Here is a 20,918-nt window from a genome sequence, read left to right as displayed (position 1 = left end):
AGCATTTCAATGGAACAAGGAGAGTCTTTTCAAGAACTGGTGCTGGAACAAGTCAACGTCCATATGCAAAAAGCACTACTCCTGACCCACACCTTGTACCATAAATAAAAATTACTTGAGATGAGTAAAGACTTAAATGTAAAACCTAAAACTAGGAATTCTAGATGACTAATAGGAGAAAATCTTCGTGACTTTGGGTTAGGCTATGATTTCTTAAGGAGAACCCACCAAAAAGATCCATAAAGGAAAAACTGATAAACTGGACGTCTTCAAAATGAAAAGCTTCTGCTGTTTGGAGGACACTGCTAAGAGAATGAAAAGTCAAGCCACCAACTGGAAGAAAATATTTGCAGACACCTACCTGATAAAGACTCTATCCAGAATAAACAGAAATCTCATGTCAATCAATAGAGAGAGGTGGGCAAACATATGAACACTTCACAGAAAGATACATATACAGGCAGCAGGTAAGATGTTCAGTGTATCATTAGCCATTACACAAATGGTCTTGAAGGAAATCAGGTTTAGGAATGACTCCTTAAAACGGTATCAAAGAGCCAAAGAACTCTGCTAAGTGATGCCCAATCACTACCACAGCACGGGGACTCCAGGAGGCTTACCAACTGGCGCACGGTTTCTCTCAGCACTCGCTCGTCCTCAATCATGATGGCCATGTCCTTCTGCACGGTCGAGGCCACAACCACATCCAGGACATCGGCCTGGGAAGCCATCCTGCAGATCATCTCATCGTGGGAAAACACGCAGTAGCGGTGAAGCAGGCGGTAATGCTCCACACACTGTCGGCCTAACGGCAGCTGTGTTCAAACACAGGAAACAATGTGAATTAACTTCTGAACGTCACTGTAACATCACCCAAGGTCATGCCTGGGCTGCATGCATCACATATCAACCCTAAAAGCAGCCTCTACAGGCCTCGGGCCTTTTCAGATCTTTGCTCTCCAAGATCTGGCATGTTCGGTGCCATAATTAAAAAGTGGTTTAAAAACCCCAATGTTATTAACAATGCGTTGCTGTCCCAACAAGAATCTAGCTGGAAATATAAATTTACACATTTTCTCAAACAGCTGTGCCGAACTGGGCGTGGTTGACCTACTTCAGGGAACAATAATGCTTTAAAACTGTAACAAAAAATTACAGCTACAGGTAGTATTTACTCAGAAAAGCACTGAAACAAAGTTATAATTCATTAGGTTTAATACCACATACTTAAACCAGACAGTTTTTAGGTAAATGAAAATTATTAATACTAATATAAAAACTTCTGTTTTCCAAAGTAACTAAAACCAAATGTGTGATTAAAAATCACTGTGTTCTAGACAACTGAAGTTTGTGCTGAGCAGTCTTAAGACTGGAACTGTGATCAGTGAGATACTGAGCTTCAGTCAAAATGTACATCAGGAGACTTTCCTTCATCAAAAGAAAAAAAACCTTCAACTAAGCCCAGCCGTGTGCGTAGTTAGTACAGGCTCAATTTACAATATGGTGTAAGTGCCTGCTCTCAAGGAGGGCAAACAACTCGCAGACCAGCCTTGTGAGCGACAACAGGGTTAAGCACCCTTGTGGCCCCGTACCCAGTCCACAGTGCAGAAGTTCACAGCCTCGGCGAAGTTGAAGCCCTGGTTGAAGCCGCTGTGGTAGGCACGTGGGAACGTGATCACAAACTCCCCAGCACACTGGTTAGTCCGGTAAACCTAAGGAGACAGATGGGAGGTTCCTAGTCACATTCCCCCAAAACACAATCTGGACACAGACCATCGGACAATTCTTCAGAAGGGGTAGCTTCCCACCCAGTACTAGCAAGCCAGGAAAAGGCAGAACAACAAAGCACTGCGGCCGACCACATATGCAGCGGTGCCCCAGGCCGCGGGGCTGAGGAGGATCTGAGGAGACAACATGGCTTTCGCCACAGAAACCTGGCTACATCCAGCATGGGGACACAGCTTCATAAGTGTAGCCACGGTTAATAATATCCTACATTACTAAACCCAAAGAGGATCTCCGGCCAACGAAAGAAATCCCTCTCTATTTCAAGAATCCTGCTTTCGTTGCGTTGGGCTCAGACTTTACCGCCCACCACCCTCGCTCAAGAACACCTGTAGAGTTCTGGGCACACAAACCCTCAGACTGAGGTTATTACTATCTGATGACAACAGCAGACTGATGTGTTTTCCACTGTGCATCTGCATCAGCGGTTCTCCCACATGACCCACAGCAGTGTCACCAACGGGGAACTTGCTGGAAATGCCAATTCTCGAGTCTCGCCCACACCAACATCACAGGAAGCTCCAGGGGTGCATGGAGCTCGGCTTGTGTTGTAAATGCCCCTTAGACCCTCGGAGAGGCCAAAGGTGAAGACGGCCCCCTGCACAAGAGCGTTGCTCCTTCTACAGGGTCCACTTCTTCCTTCCCCCGCCCTGCCTTACATAGCCTTTACTTGTCTCCCCCAGACATGTTCCTTCCTTATTGGAGCCCTAAGTCCTACTTCAAATGTCACCTTTGAGCCCTCACTCTCCAGAGTTAATGGGTCGGCTCCTACCTCACCCGCTGTCAGACCACAGCACCCTTCCGTTGTCTCTCTTCTCCTCTAGTGTGAGTCCCCAAAAGCAGTTCATTCATTCATCGGGAAGTCCAGAATTGGACCCCACATGGCTGCTCAGTTATTAAAGAGCCAGGGCCAGAGGTCTCATAACAGATCAGAAAGAGTATAACCAGTATGAGGGGAAATATCAACAATGAGGCGTTGTTGATATTTTGGTAGTAACTAGTCATTACTTTCTAAGCTATTTTATGATCCCTCAAATAAAGTCCTTTCCACCTGTCCCCATTTACTGGCCTATGAACCCAAAAGCATAAAATTCAGGACACAGCAGGATCAAAAATTCACCTTGATCCTGGAAATGCACTGTTTCCCTTGACTCAGCTAAGACAGGCTCTGCCACTTTGCACCCCTCACCCGGGTCTCACCATGACCTTCCGTGTACCCTCCAGCAGGAGCCCCTACTCCAGAAAGCATCTCTACGTAGGAAGCTCAGAGGCACCGTGACCAACAGCACCTTTCTATCTAGAGTGGGAACCCTCAGTTCTAAGCTCAAGACCTTGAAACACATTTTCTTTTACAATAAGCTTAATTACGGGTGAGGGTATAATGTAATCAAGACCTGCCCAATATGTCACTTCAGTTCATCATTCAAAAGTAAGATTGAGTAGGTTCAATAAATTTTTGTAAAGTAGGGCAGAGAATGAAGGATTCAGACCCTAGAGTTTAGCTCTAATTATAACAAAACCTAGCCTTTTCCACAGTAATTTATACAGATAAACGATGTGTGTTTTTTAAGGGGTTTGTTTGGCTGCAGTGAAGGATTGGGTCATAAACAAAAATCAGCACGCAGGAGTACGCAGCGGCACCGGCTGTGTGGCCTTGAGCAGATGAGTTAACAACAGGACACGAAAAGCGAGTGTCGCCCTTGTGACCAGCAAGTGAGGCTGCCTCGCAATCTAGTTCGTTTTTGTAGTGTCTGAAGACCCCCAATGCCATATGATACCAACTCACCCCAGACAGCGGTTTCTGCTGCCAAGTTACACTGGAAAACACAGCCAAACCCACTTGATGGAAAATGAGTCCCGGGACAAGGAGGAGGACGACAGCAGAGAACGTACCGGCACGTCATGTGCCATCAGGGTGTTGGGGTTCATGATGGTCACCAGCTGGTGCAGCAGGTCCGGCTGGGAGACAAAGAGCTCCGGGGCGAGCGTCTTCATCACATCCTCCAGCTGCTCAGCAGCATACCCAGGAACCCCATACCAGGTTTTGGGCTCACCCCTGGAAACAGATTACAAAAATTAATCAACATCCAAAAAAACACAGGCATGAAATTGCGGCAGCTTCTTTCAGTCGCGTACGTTCACAAGACTGACAGTACACACGGCTGACTGGCAAGGCTCCACTGCAGAACCGGGGGCCCAAACGGGCCGTGCGCTTTCCCCTCAGGCATGGAGTGTAAATGGGGGCCTTCCCATCTGAGGCTCCTATCCCTCTCCCACTCTGGTTCAACCCTTTATAAAACATAGGTCTCTAGAATTTCTAGGAATATTAGGTATCGTGTTAGCTACAGCATATGCAGTCCCTTCTCCCTTGTCCATTGTGACAGCCAAGCTCGAACCAAACACTAATAAAATAATAAAACACTTCTCAAGAGCTCTTATTCTTCAGAGCACTTCAAATCGTCAACCAATCAACCCGTGACACCCCCTACAGACCTGGGGGACCTGGGGCACCTGCACTGCTCTGCTCTCTCAGAGGGCACCGGGGCTCCCACTGCTGCCCAGGGTTCCCACAGGAAAGCCAAGGCTCAGTGCTGCCATCTGTCTGAGTCAAGACTGCTTTGAAAACTGGAGAAAAGCCGTCTACCCTCCCCAGACCCATGTCACACTGGGGGTTTCACAGAGACCCTGGGAAACCGAAGCAGGGGTGAGTCCCACAGAGAAAAGGCAGGTCCCCATGCAGGGCACAGCTGAAACCCAGCTGTGCTGCAGGGCTCCGGCAGGCTGGCACCTGCTCCTGGGCCCCCGGAGCCTCACCAGTGCAGGTAGTTGATCGAGTAGCTCCAGTGGTCTTCGATGTGCCAGCAGAAGGAGGAGAAGCACATGCCCACGTAGAGCCAGGGGAGCTTCATGCCACAAATGTCAGCGGTGATGTGAGCGAGGACTGACTGCTCCATCACGGGCATGTTGTTCAGATTCCAGCCACTGTCAAGATACTCCTAAAAGCACGAAGTAAAAGGTGTAGAGGCACAGCTGCAGCACGCTGACATTTCAGAACTGATGTTTCAAAAGGATATGTGAAAATAGTCTCCTTCAAAGTAAGAATGTTAGGGCCGGGGGAGAAGCCGGCGCGCCAACTCCTCGGATGCCACCCTTGCCTGGTGTAAATGGTGCATGCCTCTTTCTATTTGGCTATAGAAGAGTATAGACAATATCAGTCAGTTTAGACAAAGTTTAAAAGAACAGGCAGGGGTGGGCTGGGTGGTGGTGGGGAGCAATGGGACAACTGTAATAGAAAATGAGAAAATCAAAAAATAAAAATAAATAAGGTAGGCAAACTCATCCCCGGTGTTGCAAGTCAGGAGGGTGCTGTGGGGGCGGGGAGGACGGGGGACTGTCCTGAGACAAAGAAGGCAGTGATGGAGGGGACAGGAGAGGAACTTCTGGGGGAACGTGGTGATGCCCACTTCTCCCAGTGCCGTCACAGAGGTGTGTTCAGTCTGTGACAATCCATCAAGCTGTACACATACAATTATGTACTTTTCTGTTTATATGTTAATTTCCAAATGTTTACTCGTAAGAAATCTGACTTCTTACAAAGACAGGAACAGAAACCTTCCAAGGAGTTGACTAGAATGGAAAATAATGGACTCAAACCTTGAAGTTTAAAGATAAGTAGGTCTGGCCCTGGCTGGTGTGGCTCAGTGGATTGAGCGCCGGCCTGGGTTGCACGTCCCCAGCTTGGGTGTGTGAGAGGCAACCAATCAATGTTTCTCCCCCTCTCTTTCTCCCTCCTGTTCCCTCTCTCCCCCTCCCTCCCCCTCTCTCTGAAAATAAATAAATAAAACATTAAAAAAATAAAATTAAAAAGATAAATAGGTCTCGTCTCAATCCCCCAAATTTCCTTCATAAGGAGAAACCAAAGTCAGACTCTGACGGCCAAGGGAGGGAAGTAATGTTCCCATGTTGTCACAATGCAGTGGCACAGCCAGGACTAGACTTCTCCTGTGGGTTCTCTGCACTTTTCTTGGACCCACTCAGCCCCCTGGCACAGATGCCTCACAGGTGCGCCCACCTCTTCCTCGGGGGTGAGTCTGGCCTTCCCGTCGCGGACAGGGAAGCCGCTGCCAAACTCCTTCGAGGCGATATCGGCTCCATACTCGACCGTGACGTCCTCCTCGATGGTGCTCACCAGCCGCCAGAACTCCTTCTCGACCAGCTCGGTGGGGACCATCTGGAGCGAAACCACAAGGAGATAACAATGTATCTTCCCAGACACACCAACCGCTGGCGACCCTCTGACTAGCTAAGCGAGTGACAGGAACCGCAGGCAGCACCCTAAGGAACAAGGACCACTCTGTTCCACAGCAATTCCAGGCAGTTCCCACAGGAACATCATCTTCCAACAGGCATTTGTAACTAAGAGAGGGACCACTGACAAGGGACGCCCATTTCCCTTTCACAAGCCTGGCCACCACTGTAAAAGGGAGTCAAGGAAAGCGTCACCATGACATTTATGAACCAGAGATGCTGTTCTGGTTAGAGATGAAACATCCAGTTTCTGCATCTGAGTGACGCTTGGTCCTTAGAGGTGTGTCCCCACTCGCCCTCCCACCAGACCTGGCTGAGGAGGACGCGGGCAGCCAGAAGGAACGGCGGTGCGGACTGGGAGCCAGGGCAGGCACCAGTGCACCAAGCACCCAGACTGTGTGTCTGGGGTCTGGGGTTCATCTGACACCAGTACAGAACCCAAGTCACTTAATGTCCTCCCAGTAAGTCCTCATCTTTTAAGTAAGATAAAAAGCCAAGCACAGACGGGAAAGGTCATGTCCATGCCACCAGGATGGTTAAGCAAGCACATGGGAAGGACAAAATGCACAGGGGCCAAAAGAACAGACAGGCAAACAGAGTATGATCTGGATTTATAACCCCATTAAATACACAAACATTGAAAGTAACTTAACAGCTAACGTTAGCGACATAGGGGAAAACAGGTTACCTCAAACACTGCTGGGGCCCCATAAATGATACAATTGGGATGGAAGAAAATGGTTAATTGCTCTCAACTGATCTTAGTAATCACCCCCAAAATAAAATCCAACTAATAAGATCAACAGGCAGAAAGTGTTTGCTGTAGCACTTTGTTAGTGGTAAGAAAACACACGGCTGATGTATCCAGAACTATGGCAGAAAACCACTTAAATACCGGTGTGCTCATATGATGAATACTGCATGTTTTGCTTCTCAGCGAGTGCAGAGGATTTCAGTAACCTAGGATGACCTAACAGTAGTGGATGTGTTCCCCGAGCGCAGCACACCAGGTGGCACACAGAGTCACTCGATAAACTGACGTTTTCTTTACCTTGCGTTTGTTGAGCTGAAAGGAGTACTGGAGACTTCGCACATTGGTGTTGTTACAGTGGCTGAACCACTTGTGTGGAAAACCCCGTCTCCAGAGAAACCCAATGCAAAAGCAGACGCACAGTAAAGCAGTGCAGAACTGCAGCAGCACGACCAAACGCAAGGCGGTGCTGCGCGCGACCGCGACGGTCAGAGGTGAAGGGCCGTCCCACGTTTCTCTCCAGATCCCCCCTTCTCCGAAAGTCATTAAAACCCTAATCAAAGTAGCACGTATGTACATACATGGACAGGCATGTTGAAGTAATCAGACTTGAACGCATCCGCCATTTCCCCAAAAGTACGGAGTGTATAGTCCCGGGCTGCTTGTTCAAAGCCAAACGCTTCTTGTGGCTTGCTACACTCCTATGAAAGAAGAAAGAAAAGAGATTTATATATATGTATATATATGGAAAAAAGATTACTGAAATTACTTACATAATACAACTCCAGTCATTTAAAACAGGGAAAAGTCTGGATGAATATACATCGAAATATTAACAGTGCTTATCTATGGAGTCTAAAAATCCTACTTTCATTTTTAAAGTCATTCAGCATTTAAGAATTTCTGCAAAGAGTACAGTGTTTTTTAAGTGTAGTTATTAAGATTTTTTTCTGCCTTTCAGCTCCCTCTGCAGCTGTGAACCTCACTTTCGAGACCTCTTTTCTGTGCAGAGCCAGTGGTACTTCTAAGGGTCTCGTGATCCTCGATCCCCAAGTGCAAACCCGAAGACCAAGAACAGCACTGAACGTCCTGATGCTGCCCTGGCGGCTAATCCTCACCTGAGCCAAACACTTGGGACACCTCCAGTCTCCCTTGGGAACGCCGTGGAGGGGCGGGGTCAGGCAGAAGGTGTGGTAGCTGTCATCGCAGCCGTCGCAGAGGAGCAGCCGGTCCTCGTCGCTGCCGCTGCCGCACAGGAGGCACACGTACAGGTCCACCTGTGGCCGCGGCACAGGACGAGAGGGTGTGAGCGCCCATCGGCTCTGCGCGGTTCTGGGGATGAACTGGACGGAGCAGAGGCCCAGGCCCTCCACCAGCTTCCAGTGAGCAGCTGCCCTCAGGGCACAGGGCACAGGGAAGCCCCCCACCCCTGCTCTCCCCTCCTCTCCCTTCCCGTTCTCTCCTTTCCCGTCCTTGCTACAACACTGGAAAATATCAACTTCACTTCTGTTCAAGCCTCTGGCTCACCCAGAGCTGGGCTAGTGAGGTGTGAGCAATTCTACGTATCAGCCCGTCTGGTGCTCGACTGGACTCCACCAGGCAGCCGTCAAGAGCCCAGGCACAACCATTCCCCTTGGGCCTGCATGTCCTCCTGCATAAACTGCCCCAGGAAACAGCCGGGACAAGGCCTTGGCACAGCCCGGCACCGCACTAGCTGGCCTCACAAGGCCCAGGTGCATAAACTAGGGGTCAGTGTTGGAAGACTCCACTCACAGCACTGCTGGGTTTCTTAGGTCGACTCTTGGGTCTCTCCCTCTCACTTTCCACAACGTGCTCCTTCTTCTCAACAGGCTCTTGCTTGATGCTGCTTTTCATCTCTTTCTCTGCAGGAGGCAATCTAGTTAGCTCTTTCTGTGCTGGTCTCAGCTTCCTCCCTTCATCCTCTCCCTCCCAAAACACAGGCAGGACACACTAACACATTTCCATGTCTCTCTTCACTACAGCAGCAGTAGCACCCAGTGTTACTGTGTTCAACGGATTCCTTTCTGAGAAAATGCAAACGCTCACCCCGTGTAAAATCCAAGATGTAGGCACATACTTCTGGAGACGCTGCTTCAGTTTTTATGCTTTTATAAACAACATATTTTAAAAAGTGCTGATGAGGAGAGGCAGAAGAGGTAAAGGGATAAATGGTGATGGAAAGAGATCTGGGGTGGTGAACCCACAATACAGTGTACACGTGATTTATTAAAGAATTGTACACTTGAGGCCCGGCGGGTGTGGCTCAGTGGATTGAGCGCCGGCCTGCAAACATGCAAACTGAAAGGCTGCCTGTTTAATTCCCAGTCAGGGCAGGTGCCAGCCTGGGTTGCAGGCCAGGTCCCAGTTGGGGGCATGAGAGGTAGCCAATCGATGCATCTTTTGCACATCTGTTTCTTTCCCTCTCTTTCTCCCTCCCTTCCTCTAAAAATAAATACATAAAATCTTTAAAAAAAAAAAAAAAAGAATTGCACACTTGAAACCGGTGTAATTTCATGAACCAGTGTCACGTCAATGAATTCAATAGCAGATTTGCTACAAAAAGAAGAGGATGCACTGAGGAAAGCAAGTGCTCTGCCCTCCCATCCCAGACCTGCCCGGGGCTGGAGGATGCTCACCTCTCCCACGTCCAGGTTCCAAAGACCTTTGGCTCAAACACTAGTATCAATTAATGACCTGCTCTGGGAAAGGCCCTGTGCTACTTGCTTTCCATCAATTATTTACTCCTTTGCAACAAATCCATTTTGAAATAAGGAAATGGACATTAAAGGCTGTCAAGGAATCTGAGGAACCACTGTCAGCGTCCATGTGTGCTGCCCACGCAGGACAGAGGGCTTCTGCTCCAAATGCTAGACCTTGCCCTCAGGGACCCACACCGAGTGCGGGCCAGGCCGGCCACCACCAGCTGCAGCCCAGACTCAGAGGGCAGGTCTGCGCCACACTGATGGAGCCCGTCAGCCTGCAGGTGAAGGCACCGCTGCCCCACAGGAAGGCTATGGGGCTGCAGTTCAAAGAGCAGCTGGTGAATTGAGATCCCATCCCAGCCAGAGTGGCCTCCGTGTGCCCGCTGCCCTCTCCGACTGGCCCCCCAACGAGGAGGACATCACACAGGACCTCGGGGCCCAACCCCGGGAGCATGGGGAACAGCTGCTCCAGTGTTTTCTTTATCAACAAACAAATCACTGTTTTTACTTGTTTCCTTTTTACTACTTTCCTGCTTGGGGACAAACTTTCTTACCATTTTCACACTTTGGAGCTGGGCAACCCATTCGCCGTCTCAGGTTGTGTGTTCTGGCTTCTGTTGTCTCCTCTGGCTCTATTTTAATATTCATGGCCTTTAAAAAAGTTGTCATTATACATAAATGTTTTCCTTGAAATCAAGTCTTCTAAAACCTGACTGGAACCTCAAGGTGACTAGAACCGTATAAATTGTCTCTATTAATAGGGCACTTAAAACACACTTCTCTCTACACTGAAGAGTACTATTATTGTTTAAGGAATGGATGAGGAATCTTAGACACAACAAAAGTCTTCTCCACCTCCATGGGTCAAAAAATAGGGGACAGTGAACGAATCAGGAACAGACTATGGGCGGTCTCACCACTCAGCGCGGCCCTCGCTCTCCCCAGCTCTCACCCTGGTCGCCAGAGCCAGAGCCTGTGCTGCTGCACGCTGCCATCCGCAAGCCTGTGCACGTCAGCCGCTGGCTCCCAGGGGGCCAGTGTGTGTGGGAAGCTCGTGCCCCGTCCTTCCCTAGGAACTCTTCCACGGCACTTACTGGAACCCACTCTCCTGCACTGCTGGATGGCACAAGAGGCCCTCCGCAGAGAGGGCAGACACGCCAATCTCCATTCCCATTGTTTTTTAAATTCATTTTTCACTTATCATTTGACATTATTTCTTGAAGTGCTAATACTTATTGAAAAAGCACAATGTCTGTGATCTGTACCACTGACGTGTTTTCAGTTTGTGCCCACGCAGGGGGCTGCTGCTGACAGCACTTCTTCCAGGCCATGTGCTGCTGAGCAGACCCAGGACCATGCACGCCTGAGACGTTTAAAGATCAAGATGGTGTCCAGCTAGAGCTGACTGCAAACTAATGACCCTTCCACTTTAAGCATGAGGACAGGCTTCAAGTGACAGTCTCAGTTCAGACTTACCTCCAACTTACCTAAGGGAAAGACAGTCCTCTGACTTACTCTTTTCCTCAGAAGAAAAAGTGGCCTATTTTTTCACCCTCACCAGTAATCACTACATAACCAGAGACTGACTCAGAGTCCAGCTGATGCAGGGAGGCTCCTGGCTCCACCCAGCTCCTAACGCTCGCTGCTCTACTGCTCGCTGAGCCCCGACACGCCACTGGCCCACCCAGCAGGCAGGGACCCATAACCTTCACACCTCTGCCTGGGAACCAGAACACACTTCTCCCTGCTCCAGGGAGGCTTCTCCCAGCAGGAGTCTGGGCGCAAACCACCTTCCTTATCAGTCTTGCAGACCCCAGACCTCACCACATCCGCTTCCATGCTACAGCCAATACTCCCCCTCCTCCCACGCTGCACAATTTTTTCCTGTCTTAGCATCAGTGTTTGCCACGGATTCCATGCTCCTTTTGAGAAGCCTGAGAAAATGAGCGCTATCTTCTAACCTCTCTGTTTAAAAAAGAATGTTCTTTTCAGCAAAAATCCCCCCAGCTTCCCATCTCCTTGCCTCGCCCCCCAGCCAACAGTCTGACTTCACGATGGCCGCCAGAAAACCAGACACCCTCCCAATGCTGCCACTTTCCCGACGCTGGGCGCTGGTGGTGATGCGGCAGAAAGCAAGGGCAGCGAGCTCTGGGATCCTTACCCTCGAACAGCATGAGCCCCAAACACAGGCGCTGGGACACATACCGCATCCCCGCAAGGCGAATAAGGCTCAAGACGAGGAGCGCACGTGGGTCTCACCTCGGCTCTCATGCGCTTGGCCCGGCGGGCAGGGGGGCACGTTTCGGAGGGCAGCACAGACTGCCTCTGGGGGATGTCGTGGGGCTTATACTCCTTGTCCTTCAGGTCTGTGGCCAGGTGTGGCTTCTGTAGACACTAAAAGAAAACATACTGGTACTGATGAATATGCCCTCTTTTTTAACCTTAGAGTACTTCATTGGATTTTTAAAAGGCATATTTAACAGTTATTGCCCTGGCTGCTGTGGCTCAGTGGATTGAGTGCTGGCCTGTGAACTGCAAGGTCGCTGGTTCAATTCCCTGTCTGGGCACAGGCCTGGTTTGTGGGCCAGGTTCCCAGTTGGGGACGTGCGAGAGGCAACCACTCAATGTGTCCCTCACACATTGATGTTTCTCTCTCTCTTTCTCTCTCCTGGCCCCATGCTCTAAAAATAAAGTCTTTTTTAAAAATAAAATAAAACAATTCTTTATGTTCATACATAACACCTGCAATTTTTTTAAATCTAAATAAACACAAAAAGGAGTTTGCAGTTGCTGATCATACACATACACACAAAGAACAGGTTTAAATCCATTTTTTTAATGACTATGTTCTAGGCAGTAACTTCCCCCACTAAATGCTGCAGCTTTTCTTCCATTATTTTTTAAAAGATCTTTTTTCTAACCATCCGGTTGCAGGACAATGCCCAACCCACTGAGCCCCAGCAGCCGAGGCTTTTCTTCCAATAGCGAACCTTGTCCCACTGGTGCTGCCCAGCAGCCATATGCAGGTGCAGCAGAGACACATGTAGGGGGTTTGTTCAGGGGAAGGTCACAGGTTTGGTGCCCCTTGTCACAATGACCCCAGATTCCTGTTGGGTGTGTTGTAAACTGCGGAGCTATGTCTTCAGCCCCCAGCTCTGAGCACACCCCCCGAGGCGGTTTTAGCAAGGGAACGGTGCTGCTTTGATTCATCTGACTGTTGAGGCCATCAGGCTACAAGAGGCCACCGCAGGCTCCAGACCACATTCCCTCCCTGTAAGCTGACTGCCACTGTCCCTCCTGGCAGATGTCAATTCATCAAAGGCCCAAACTGTCAGAAAGGCCCTTAACAAGTCCCATAAAAACTTTCCATATTGAAAATGGCTCATCTTTTAGAAGTGTTGAGATTTGTAAAATATAGAACCCAATAGGTTTTTTAAATTTTACAATCCTGTGGTCTATGTAGCAATGTTCTGTTATTAAAGGGTATCACCTGAATTGAGGAAACAGGCCATTTCCCACATTAGAGCTTCCTACAAAGTCTAACTCACAAGGCAAAGGTTCATAGGATAGGTAGCACAGCAATGACTTTGGTTTCCGTCAGAGAAGAGTCTCATCTTGCTTTCTTGCTTTGATTTTTCTCTTCAGTTGGATTCTAAGCTCTGATGAAAGAGGGTGTTTAATGCTGGTACAATACAGTGACACCAAAATCTAATATGAATTCCAACCCCTTCATAAGCAAACCCACAAGCATCAAGGAAGCATTTTTAAAAGCAGGTTCTCAAATGTACCTGCTGACAGGTATAGTATACATACCACCTACACCTGGAATTAGACACACTAAAATAATAACCCTGCAGCTCTATGGGCACCATCACTACACTCCCGCCTCACCCATAAAACTGGCTCCATCCTCCAAACATCTGCAGGAAGAGTCTAGGGAACAGCAGAGGACAAAGCAAGCAAAGAAACAAACAACAAACCCAGCAACCATCCAACAAAATCTATTTCTTTTTTAATTTTTTCAAACTGTAAGAGAAAATTTAGAAAGTCACAGAGGTAGAAGTGAGTGGTAGAAGGAATGGACTCCAGAAACAAGTCACTTGGAGCTGAGGAGAGAGAAGGGCGAAGGTAAAGGTGACTAAAAGGGCCTTGGGGGGGGGGGGGGGTAACAGTTGCTGAGCGATCACCGCAATCTGTTTCTGACATCTCACAGACAGAATGTGCTACAGAAAGTGCTGTACTGATACAGACTACTATGACTTTAAACTAAACTAATGAATCTACCATCAGTACAACCCGTATAAAGATTAAGCGTCCTGCTCATTCTAATGAGACCTCTGCACTGACTGGTCCAGAAGTGTTTGCTCATGCAGGGTGGATGGTCGTCTCCCTCTGGAACACGTCCTCTGTTGAGCTTCAAGTACGTTTAATGCCGCCACACAGATGGGAATGAATCCTGTCCATTATTTAACACAACCTCTCTTATGTGCTAAGTGAACTCATTATTTGAGACCTAAAAGTACGTGTCATTTGCAGAAATACGAAGTGAACTGAATCACAGAAATTTTATTAAGTGGATGGTCAGAAATTCAAATATTACATATGTAACTCTATCTGCCATTAGTCTAAATGGTTCCATACTCTATGGTCTGCTTGGTTTTATAAGGACTTGAGAGACCAGAAGTGTAATCAAGCTCCAAAGCTTTTCAGAACATATATAAAGAGCTTGATTATTCTGTTTGAAATATACACCTGAAGTCTGCTCTATAGCTAAGACTATGACGTACAAATCCTCTAATTGTAAACCTTTATTTGAGAAGCTGGGACTGAAAGGTAATCGGTATCATGACATTGTAACAACGTCGCCTACAGAGACGGAGGCACCCCACAGACTCTTAAGAAACACATGCAGGCAGGATGGCCTCTGTCCCAGCCGAGCACCAGCCCACCCGCCTCACCTCCCCCAACGCTCACCCGAGGCTTTACTTCACCCTTCTCACAACTCCTTCGCTGTGCATCTCATGTCCTGTCTTAATATTAAGACCTCATCTTTATAGCAGCTTTAGGTTTACAGCCTAGTTGAGAGGAAGGTCCAGAGTGTCACCATACACGTCCTGCCCTACACATGCACAGCTCCCCCATGATAACGTCTCCTGCCAGAGGAACACAGTGCGTCTGTCCCTCTGATGCACCTGCACTGGCCCGGCCGCATCACCCAGAGCCCGTCCGTGGATTTCAGGAGGGCTCACTCTTAATGCTGTACATCCTGTGGGTTTGGACAAATGTGTAACGTTCTGGTTTCACCGAGAAGAGTTTTGCTGCCCTGAAACTCTTCTGTGCTCTGCCCACGCCCTCCCATGCCAACCCCTGGCCACCACTGGTCTTCTGACTGTCTCCCCAGTTCTGCCTTTTCCAGAACGTCATACAGTTGGAATAACGCATGTGTGGCCTTTTCAGATTGGCTTCTCTACTTGGTCTTAACATTTAAGGTTTTCCCCATGTTCTTTTCATGGCTTGAGAGCTCATTTCTTTTTACGGCTTCATTGTCTGGAGAGACCACAGCTTCTTTACCCATTCACGGACTGAAGGACATCTTGGTGGCTTTCAAGCCTTGGCAATTAAGAATAAAACTGCCACGAACATCCATGTGCAGGTTCTTGTGTGGACATTCCTTTGGGTAAACACCACGGGGCACAAACGTTTGATCATGTGCTAACAGCATGGCTCCTTTTCTAACAGACCACTGAGACCTTAGAGGTAAGTGGGAGGTTTTTATACTGTCGTTTTACTTTAATTAGAATAAAAGTTTCAATCTGAATAATTTGGCAAATACCATCTTTGCAAGGCAACAAACATGGCTGCACAGGAACTACTAGAAGAGGGTCCGTTAGGTATTCAGTACGCAAGTCCCCCACCCTTTACCAAGGTCAGCCTCCACCTGAAAGTCGCCTCGGAGGTCTGGCTGGCACAACAGCACAGGTTGGCAAGTGACTTACCATGTTGTACTTTTGTGTGACAACCAGGGATACACTTTAAGTAGCAGGTGAATGCAATAGCATTGGCCGTGACAAGTGGATGATGATCAACTCCTCATTGTAGGAAGAAACATGTGTAGTGAGGTTAATACAGACTTCAGCTTGGATAGCAAAAGTATATTTCTACAACCTTACTCTTCCTAAAAACAAACTTCTAAGTATGGTTGCTCTCAAAACAGAAAAACAAAAACACTGGAAAATTAATTCACAAAAGAAAGTCTTATAAACAATGTCTTCCACACATACTCAAGGCCTTTTCATTCCCCGTAAAGGACAAGGTACCAGCTATCAGTGAACAACACAGGTTAAGGCCAGCCCGACACTCACCCGCAGACTATCTCCGGACAGGAACAGGTTGTAGGGATTGAGAATCCGCTCGTAATGCCCTCTGATGTGGGAACCCACAGCTTTGCCAGGAGCGAACCCCATCTTGGTGGCAATTTTGGTCCATTTTCTATCCTTGCAAACAGCTGCAAATCCACCTTCTTCCGCAACTAACTGTTAAATGAAATGGCAAAACAAATTAGAAACACCTACATGGAAATCACGTCCAATCCTCCTGTGCCTAGGTATGACTCCAAAAACAAAATGCTCTTCGCTAAAGTAACCTTTTAAAAATATTTTTTCTAAGCCAAAAGAAGATACGTATACCTATCATTTTTAAGCTAGAAAATGAAAACATTGCTTTTGACAAAAAGTCCATAAGCTTTTGTACCCCCTCAAGAGCTACTCCCCTAAAGCAGCCAGGATTTTCTGGGAGGAAAAACTAGATTACAATTAAATTTCTTTATGAAGAAGGGGTCCAACTCAGTGACCCTTAAAACATCTCCACAGACTATATGATGGCAGTGTGTCTCGTGGAAGAACGCAGACTTTAGACTGAACCTTCAGGTAAGGCACTGAATAATGACTCGGCCTTGTTAGCTCAGTCCCTTTGCTCCCTGTGCCTCCACTGTCTTGTCTGGACTGAAACAGAAGAGTGTCTTACAGGACTCTTGTGACCCTGCAAACATTCCACAAGGTGGGCTTTCAGACCTGACAAGCAAGAGCCCAACAGGCTACACTGGACAGAGGATTCCAGCGACACTGTCTGTGCTTTCAGGCACAGGAGAAGGTCACGTCCCCGCTGCCCCAACGCCCTCTGCACAAGAGGCTGTCAGGCGCTTTACCTTGTTAAGCTGGAACAAGTCCAGGATCTTTCTTTCCACGTGCGGGATCTTCAGAGTGCTTCCCTGTAACTCCCAGTACTTCGCAATCTGGTCCAGGAAATTCAGTTTCACACGCGTCTGAGCCTAAGCGACAAAGAGCTGTGCTTTAACCTTCTAAACCTCCTGCCTGCGACCTGCGCGTGTGGTCTCATGCTTACAATACTGAACTGCAATACCACTCTGAATTCAACAAACTGCCAAAAATACACAAAATAAAGCTAGTTAGACAACTAAACATTAACTCCACAAAAATTTAATTCCACTCCTACCATGCACCAGCGAAGTCTACCACCCAGCAAACCCTGCCATGACACCAGCAGGCTTGCTGAAAGGTGCTTCATTTGATGTTGTCGGTTGAACTACATGAAGAGGAAGCTCCTCTACGCTCCCTCGGGCTTCTAACAACACAGGTACTGTAAAGGCCTGTTCTCCCAAAGTATGAATTTTCTTATCTGCTCAAACACAAAACTGAAAACAGATCAACAATATTGGTTCTATGTAGATTTTACTAAGTCCTCATAACTTAAAAGTCCATAGAAAACAAGGGAAACTTTCTTAAATGTTATTTCTTTAACATATTATTACTGTTGTCAACAAGTTTAAAACTTTGTTATTTTATTTTCCTTCCCTGTGAAATGTTAGACACTTTCAGACGTTGTAACTCACACCTGACCAGAGCTGAGAGCAATGCTCAGATGTCCCAACAACCTGCCAGGACCTCAGGGCCACCCTGGCTGGTGGGGCTCATGGGGCTGGGCACCGGCCTGCAAACAAAAGGTCACGGGTTCGATTCTGGTCAGGGCACAGGCCTGGGTTCCAGGCCAGGTCCCGAGCTGGGGGTGCATGAGAAACAGCCACACAATGATGTTTCTCTCCCTCTTTCTCCCCTCTTTCTCTTCTCTCTAAAATATCTTTAAAAAAAAAAAAAAGAAACCTGAAAGTTAGTGCCCATCTCCTATCTTTCAAACTCAACTTGAACATACACACCCTATACTACCACCACCTATATTCACAGAATTCCAGTGGACACGTTCCCTTTAAGTTAAGAAAGTTCACTTAGTACGGAAAAACAAAATAGGGTTTGGTTCAATACAAAAATCAGATTAGCAAAACACTACCGCCAACAACCTCCCTTCTATGTTATCAGTACCCAATGGGCAGCCTGCACTTCAGGCTCTTAGCAGCACAGGGGCTGAATAAACATCAGCTCTTCTCTAGAGACTCCCCTTCTCACTCCCTGGGAAATTAAGGTGCTACTGAGTCTGGAGTAAAGACATGTATTTGGAAGAAAACTAGAGCTCAAGACTCGCTTCCTTTATATGGTTCTCAAAGTACATTCCTTTCAAAACCTAACTTCTAGCGGTTGTCACCTCAATTTAGGGAATTTAAACAAAGGAACAGGCAAACAAGTGACAAAAATCGGTGTTTTTTAACGAAATTTGATTTGTTCCAAAGGCCTCATTGCCATTTACTTTACCATGATTATCAATTACTGGCTATGCTGTAGTTTCACTGAAAAACACTAGATCCATGATGGAACCTCCCCTAGAAGGCCCCTCTGGAGTCCAGCCACCCGAGCGGCAGCAGAGACTTACCTCCAATTCGTTCAGCCTCTGGATGCGTGGGGTGAAGTGAAGCTTGTCCACGTCACATGCAAACGGTGGCTGCCAATCCTAGGGGAGAGGCAAAGGCTTTCCATTAGAGGACTTACAATTCTGACCTTTTAAAAACTGTTTTAAATTAAAACCCTGAATTATGTGTTATAGGATAGAAATTTTCATTAAGATCTAAATAATACATACACGAAATAGTTTAAAAGACCACTTTCTCATCAAATGGATGGTTTTATGTCAGCAGATGTCCTTAAGGCACCTGCACACATCCCAAAGGCAAAACTAGGCACATCGTGACAAACCCCCATTTGTAAATTATAGAAAACAAGCAGTGTTTATAAGCCCTGAGATGGAGTCCAGCAGCCATACATTAGGGTGTCATCAGAAAAGCTTTGTTAATACAGAAGACTCCACTCACTACTGTCCACGTGGGAACAGCACACACCAGACAAGGCTGCTCCTGCTCCCGCCAGTCTCCCTTCCTCGGGGCAGGCTGGGCACCAAGCACCGTCCACGGGTTCCAAGTCTGAGACCTGCCATCCTCAGTGAGCCACCAGTAAAAACGCTGATTTCGAGGACTTTTGTTTGAGAGTACGGAATCACACTGTTATGCCAGGAATTAATATTGACTTGAGTGCATGTTGGCATTTCATCAGGGTCCCAAAGGGGTCAAAGAAAGTCTGGGGAGCATGTCTGGCTTTTGTAAAAATGGGTGCACCTTCGATTCTTATCTCATTGTCCCCACCTACTCTCTTCCCATCCCTTCTCCTTGCACTTGAGACATGCCAGTGGTGAGACAGACACCTGTTGCTCAGCGTCAGCAGGCTACACACAGCCTGGGACAGAAAGAGCAACACACATCAAGTCAGCCCTGGATTTGAAAAGTATAAACAACAGCTACCTACAGGACTAGGGCCGAATTTAAAATTACAAATATAAAGGGCTCTTACTGTAAAACAAAAATAACAAGTAATTTATTAATTAAGTTCCAGTGACTAAACTATAATTTTCCACTACCAAGAAGTCCCCAAGCCCTGGCTAGTGTGGCTCAGTGGATTGAGCACCAGCCTGCAAACTAAAGGGTCGCCAGTTCAATTCCCAGTCAGAGCAGATGCCTGGGTTGCACGCCAGGTCCCCAGTTGGGGGACGCGTGAGGCAACCACACACTGATGTCTCTCCCACTCTCTTTCTCTCCCCCTTCCCCTTTCTCTAAAAATAAATAATAAAACCTTTTTTAAAAAAGAAGTTGCCGCCACCTCACTTTCAAGGCACGCCTCTGACCCCTCCCCTCCACCTCCAAGGACTCTCTCTGTCCAGCCAAACCCTCGCTGCCAGCTGGCACTTCCCCCCCGCAGCCGTTTACGCACAGGCCGCAGGGCCCTCCTGGGCCTTCCGTCGCCTCTCCAATGCTCATTGTGAAGCACGGCCACATCACCTACCTTTGCCTTGTACAGTGAACCGTGTGCGAGAGAAGGACCACACTGCCTGGGCTCAAACCCTGACTCTACTGTGTGGCTTGGTTACCAGTTCATCTCCCTGCGCCCAGGCGCACCTAAAAACTTCGGGAAAACTATGAGGCTTCTATAAAGTAACACAAGTTTATCTTCATAATGTTAAACCAAAAAAAGATGGTCTTCTACTAACTATGCTGTGAACATCTAATATTTCATTGCATTGATATGTTCAGGTTATTTCCTTTACTTTCCAACATTACTCATTAAGAACAGAACGTTCCTACCATTAAGGAAGCTCACTTTGGTCTCCTTGTATTTTACATACTGTAGTTGGAGGGAAAAAAGAAGCCACCCTGACCAGAGTGAGCCCAGCATCTCGCAACCTTTTAAGAACGGTGGCTTGATTTGGCTCTATAGGCAGACTCCAGCCACGTGTACGTGTAAAATGGTATTTGTTTCTTTTACTCCTCACCGGAGGATATGCTTATTGATTTTAGAGAGGAAGGAGGGAAGGAGGGAGGGAGGCACGCGAGAAAGAAACACGGATCGGCTGCCTCCCACACACGAACCCACAACCTAGGTATGTGCCCTGACTGGGTATCAAACCCGCAACCCTTTGGTGTGCAGTTGAGTCTCCAGCCAACGGAGCCACCCAGCAAGGGCTAAAATGGTTTTTAAGAAGGAATTAAAATTACAACTACCTTCATAAAAACAGTGCTACTTGGTGTTCAACAAATGTGACTGAACAAGTAAAAATTCTAATTGGGCAAGTTAATCTCAAATATCTCTATAAAGCTAACGGTGAAAACTGTAAAAAAAAAAAAGCTCTGACTGATAAAAAACTTGTCCATCAAGAAAACTTAGTGACAGGACTTTGTTTAAACAAAGAGGACAATCGTTTATAGAGACAACACACGCACTCCTTCCTTAGGGATGGGTAACCGGGTCCTACTGGGGAGCACAGCGCTTCTCTTCGTTAAAAAAACTCCCACAGCTTCAATGTGAAATCCTTCCACAGACAACAGGAAAGACTGCAAGAAT

At 47.5% G+C, this 20,918-nt stretch overlaps 1 protein-coding gene and 1 non-coding gene across 2 annotated transcripts in view; both read right to left on the bottom strand.

The window, feature by feature from the left end:
* Window positions 1–20,918, bottom strand: part of KDM5B (lysine demethylase 5B) — a 49,996-nt gene that overhangs the window by 18,110 nt on the left and 10,968 nt on the right. The window contains exons 2-14 of the mRNA XM_090263452.1: window positions 18,406–18,483; window positions 16,772–16,894; window positions 15,930–16,100; window positions 11,827–11,961; window positions 10,122–10,218; window positions 8,618–8,727; window positions 7,963–8,121; window positions 7,426–7,545; window positions 5,858–6,016; window positions 4,600–4,781; window positions 3,679–3,841; window positions 1,593–1,712; window positions 621–815 (exon numbers count right to left, since the gene is read on the bottom strand). Coding sequence (XP_090119578.1) covers window positions 621–815; window positions 1,593–1,712; window positions 3,679–3,841; window positions 4,600–4,781; window positions 5,858–6,016; window positions 7,426–7,545; window positions 7,963–8,121; window positions 8,618–8,727; window positions 10,122–10,218; window positions 11,827–11,961; window positions 15,930–16,100; window positions 16,772–16,894; window positions 18,406–18,483 — 1,812 coding nt within the window. The remainder of the gene's footprint in view (window positions 1–620; window positions 816–1,592; window positions 1,713–3,678; window positions 3,842–4,599; window positions 4,782–5,857; window positions 6,017–7,425; window positions 7,546–7,962; window positions 8,122–8,617; window positions 8,728–10,121; window positions 10,219–11,826; window positions 11,962–15,929; window positions 16,101–16,771; window positions 16,895–18,405; window positions 18,484–20,918) is intronic.
* On the bottom strand, window positions 12,607–12,735 carry LOC149992248 (small nucleolar RNA SNORA11). Its single transcript, XR_016508355.1, has one exon. It is a non-coding gene; the product is annotated as a small nucleolar RNA SNORA11 (small nucleolar RNA).

The sequence above is a fragment of the Furipterus horrens genome, unplaced genomic scaffold (genome assembly GCF_987537825.1).
Source record: "Furipterus horrens unplaced genomic scaffold, mFurHor1.1.pri manual_scaffold_15, whole genome shotgun sequence".
NCBI lineage: Eukaryota > Metazoa > Chordata > Mammalia > Chiroptera > Furipteridae > Furipterus > Furipterus horrens.
This window is presented reverse-complemented; position numbering and strand designations above follow the sequence as displayed.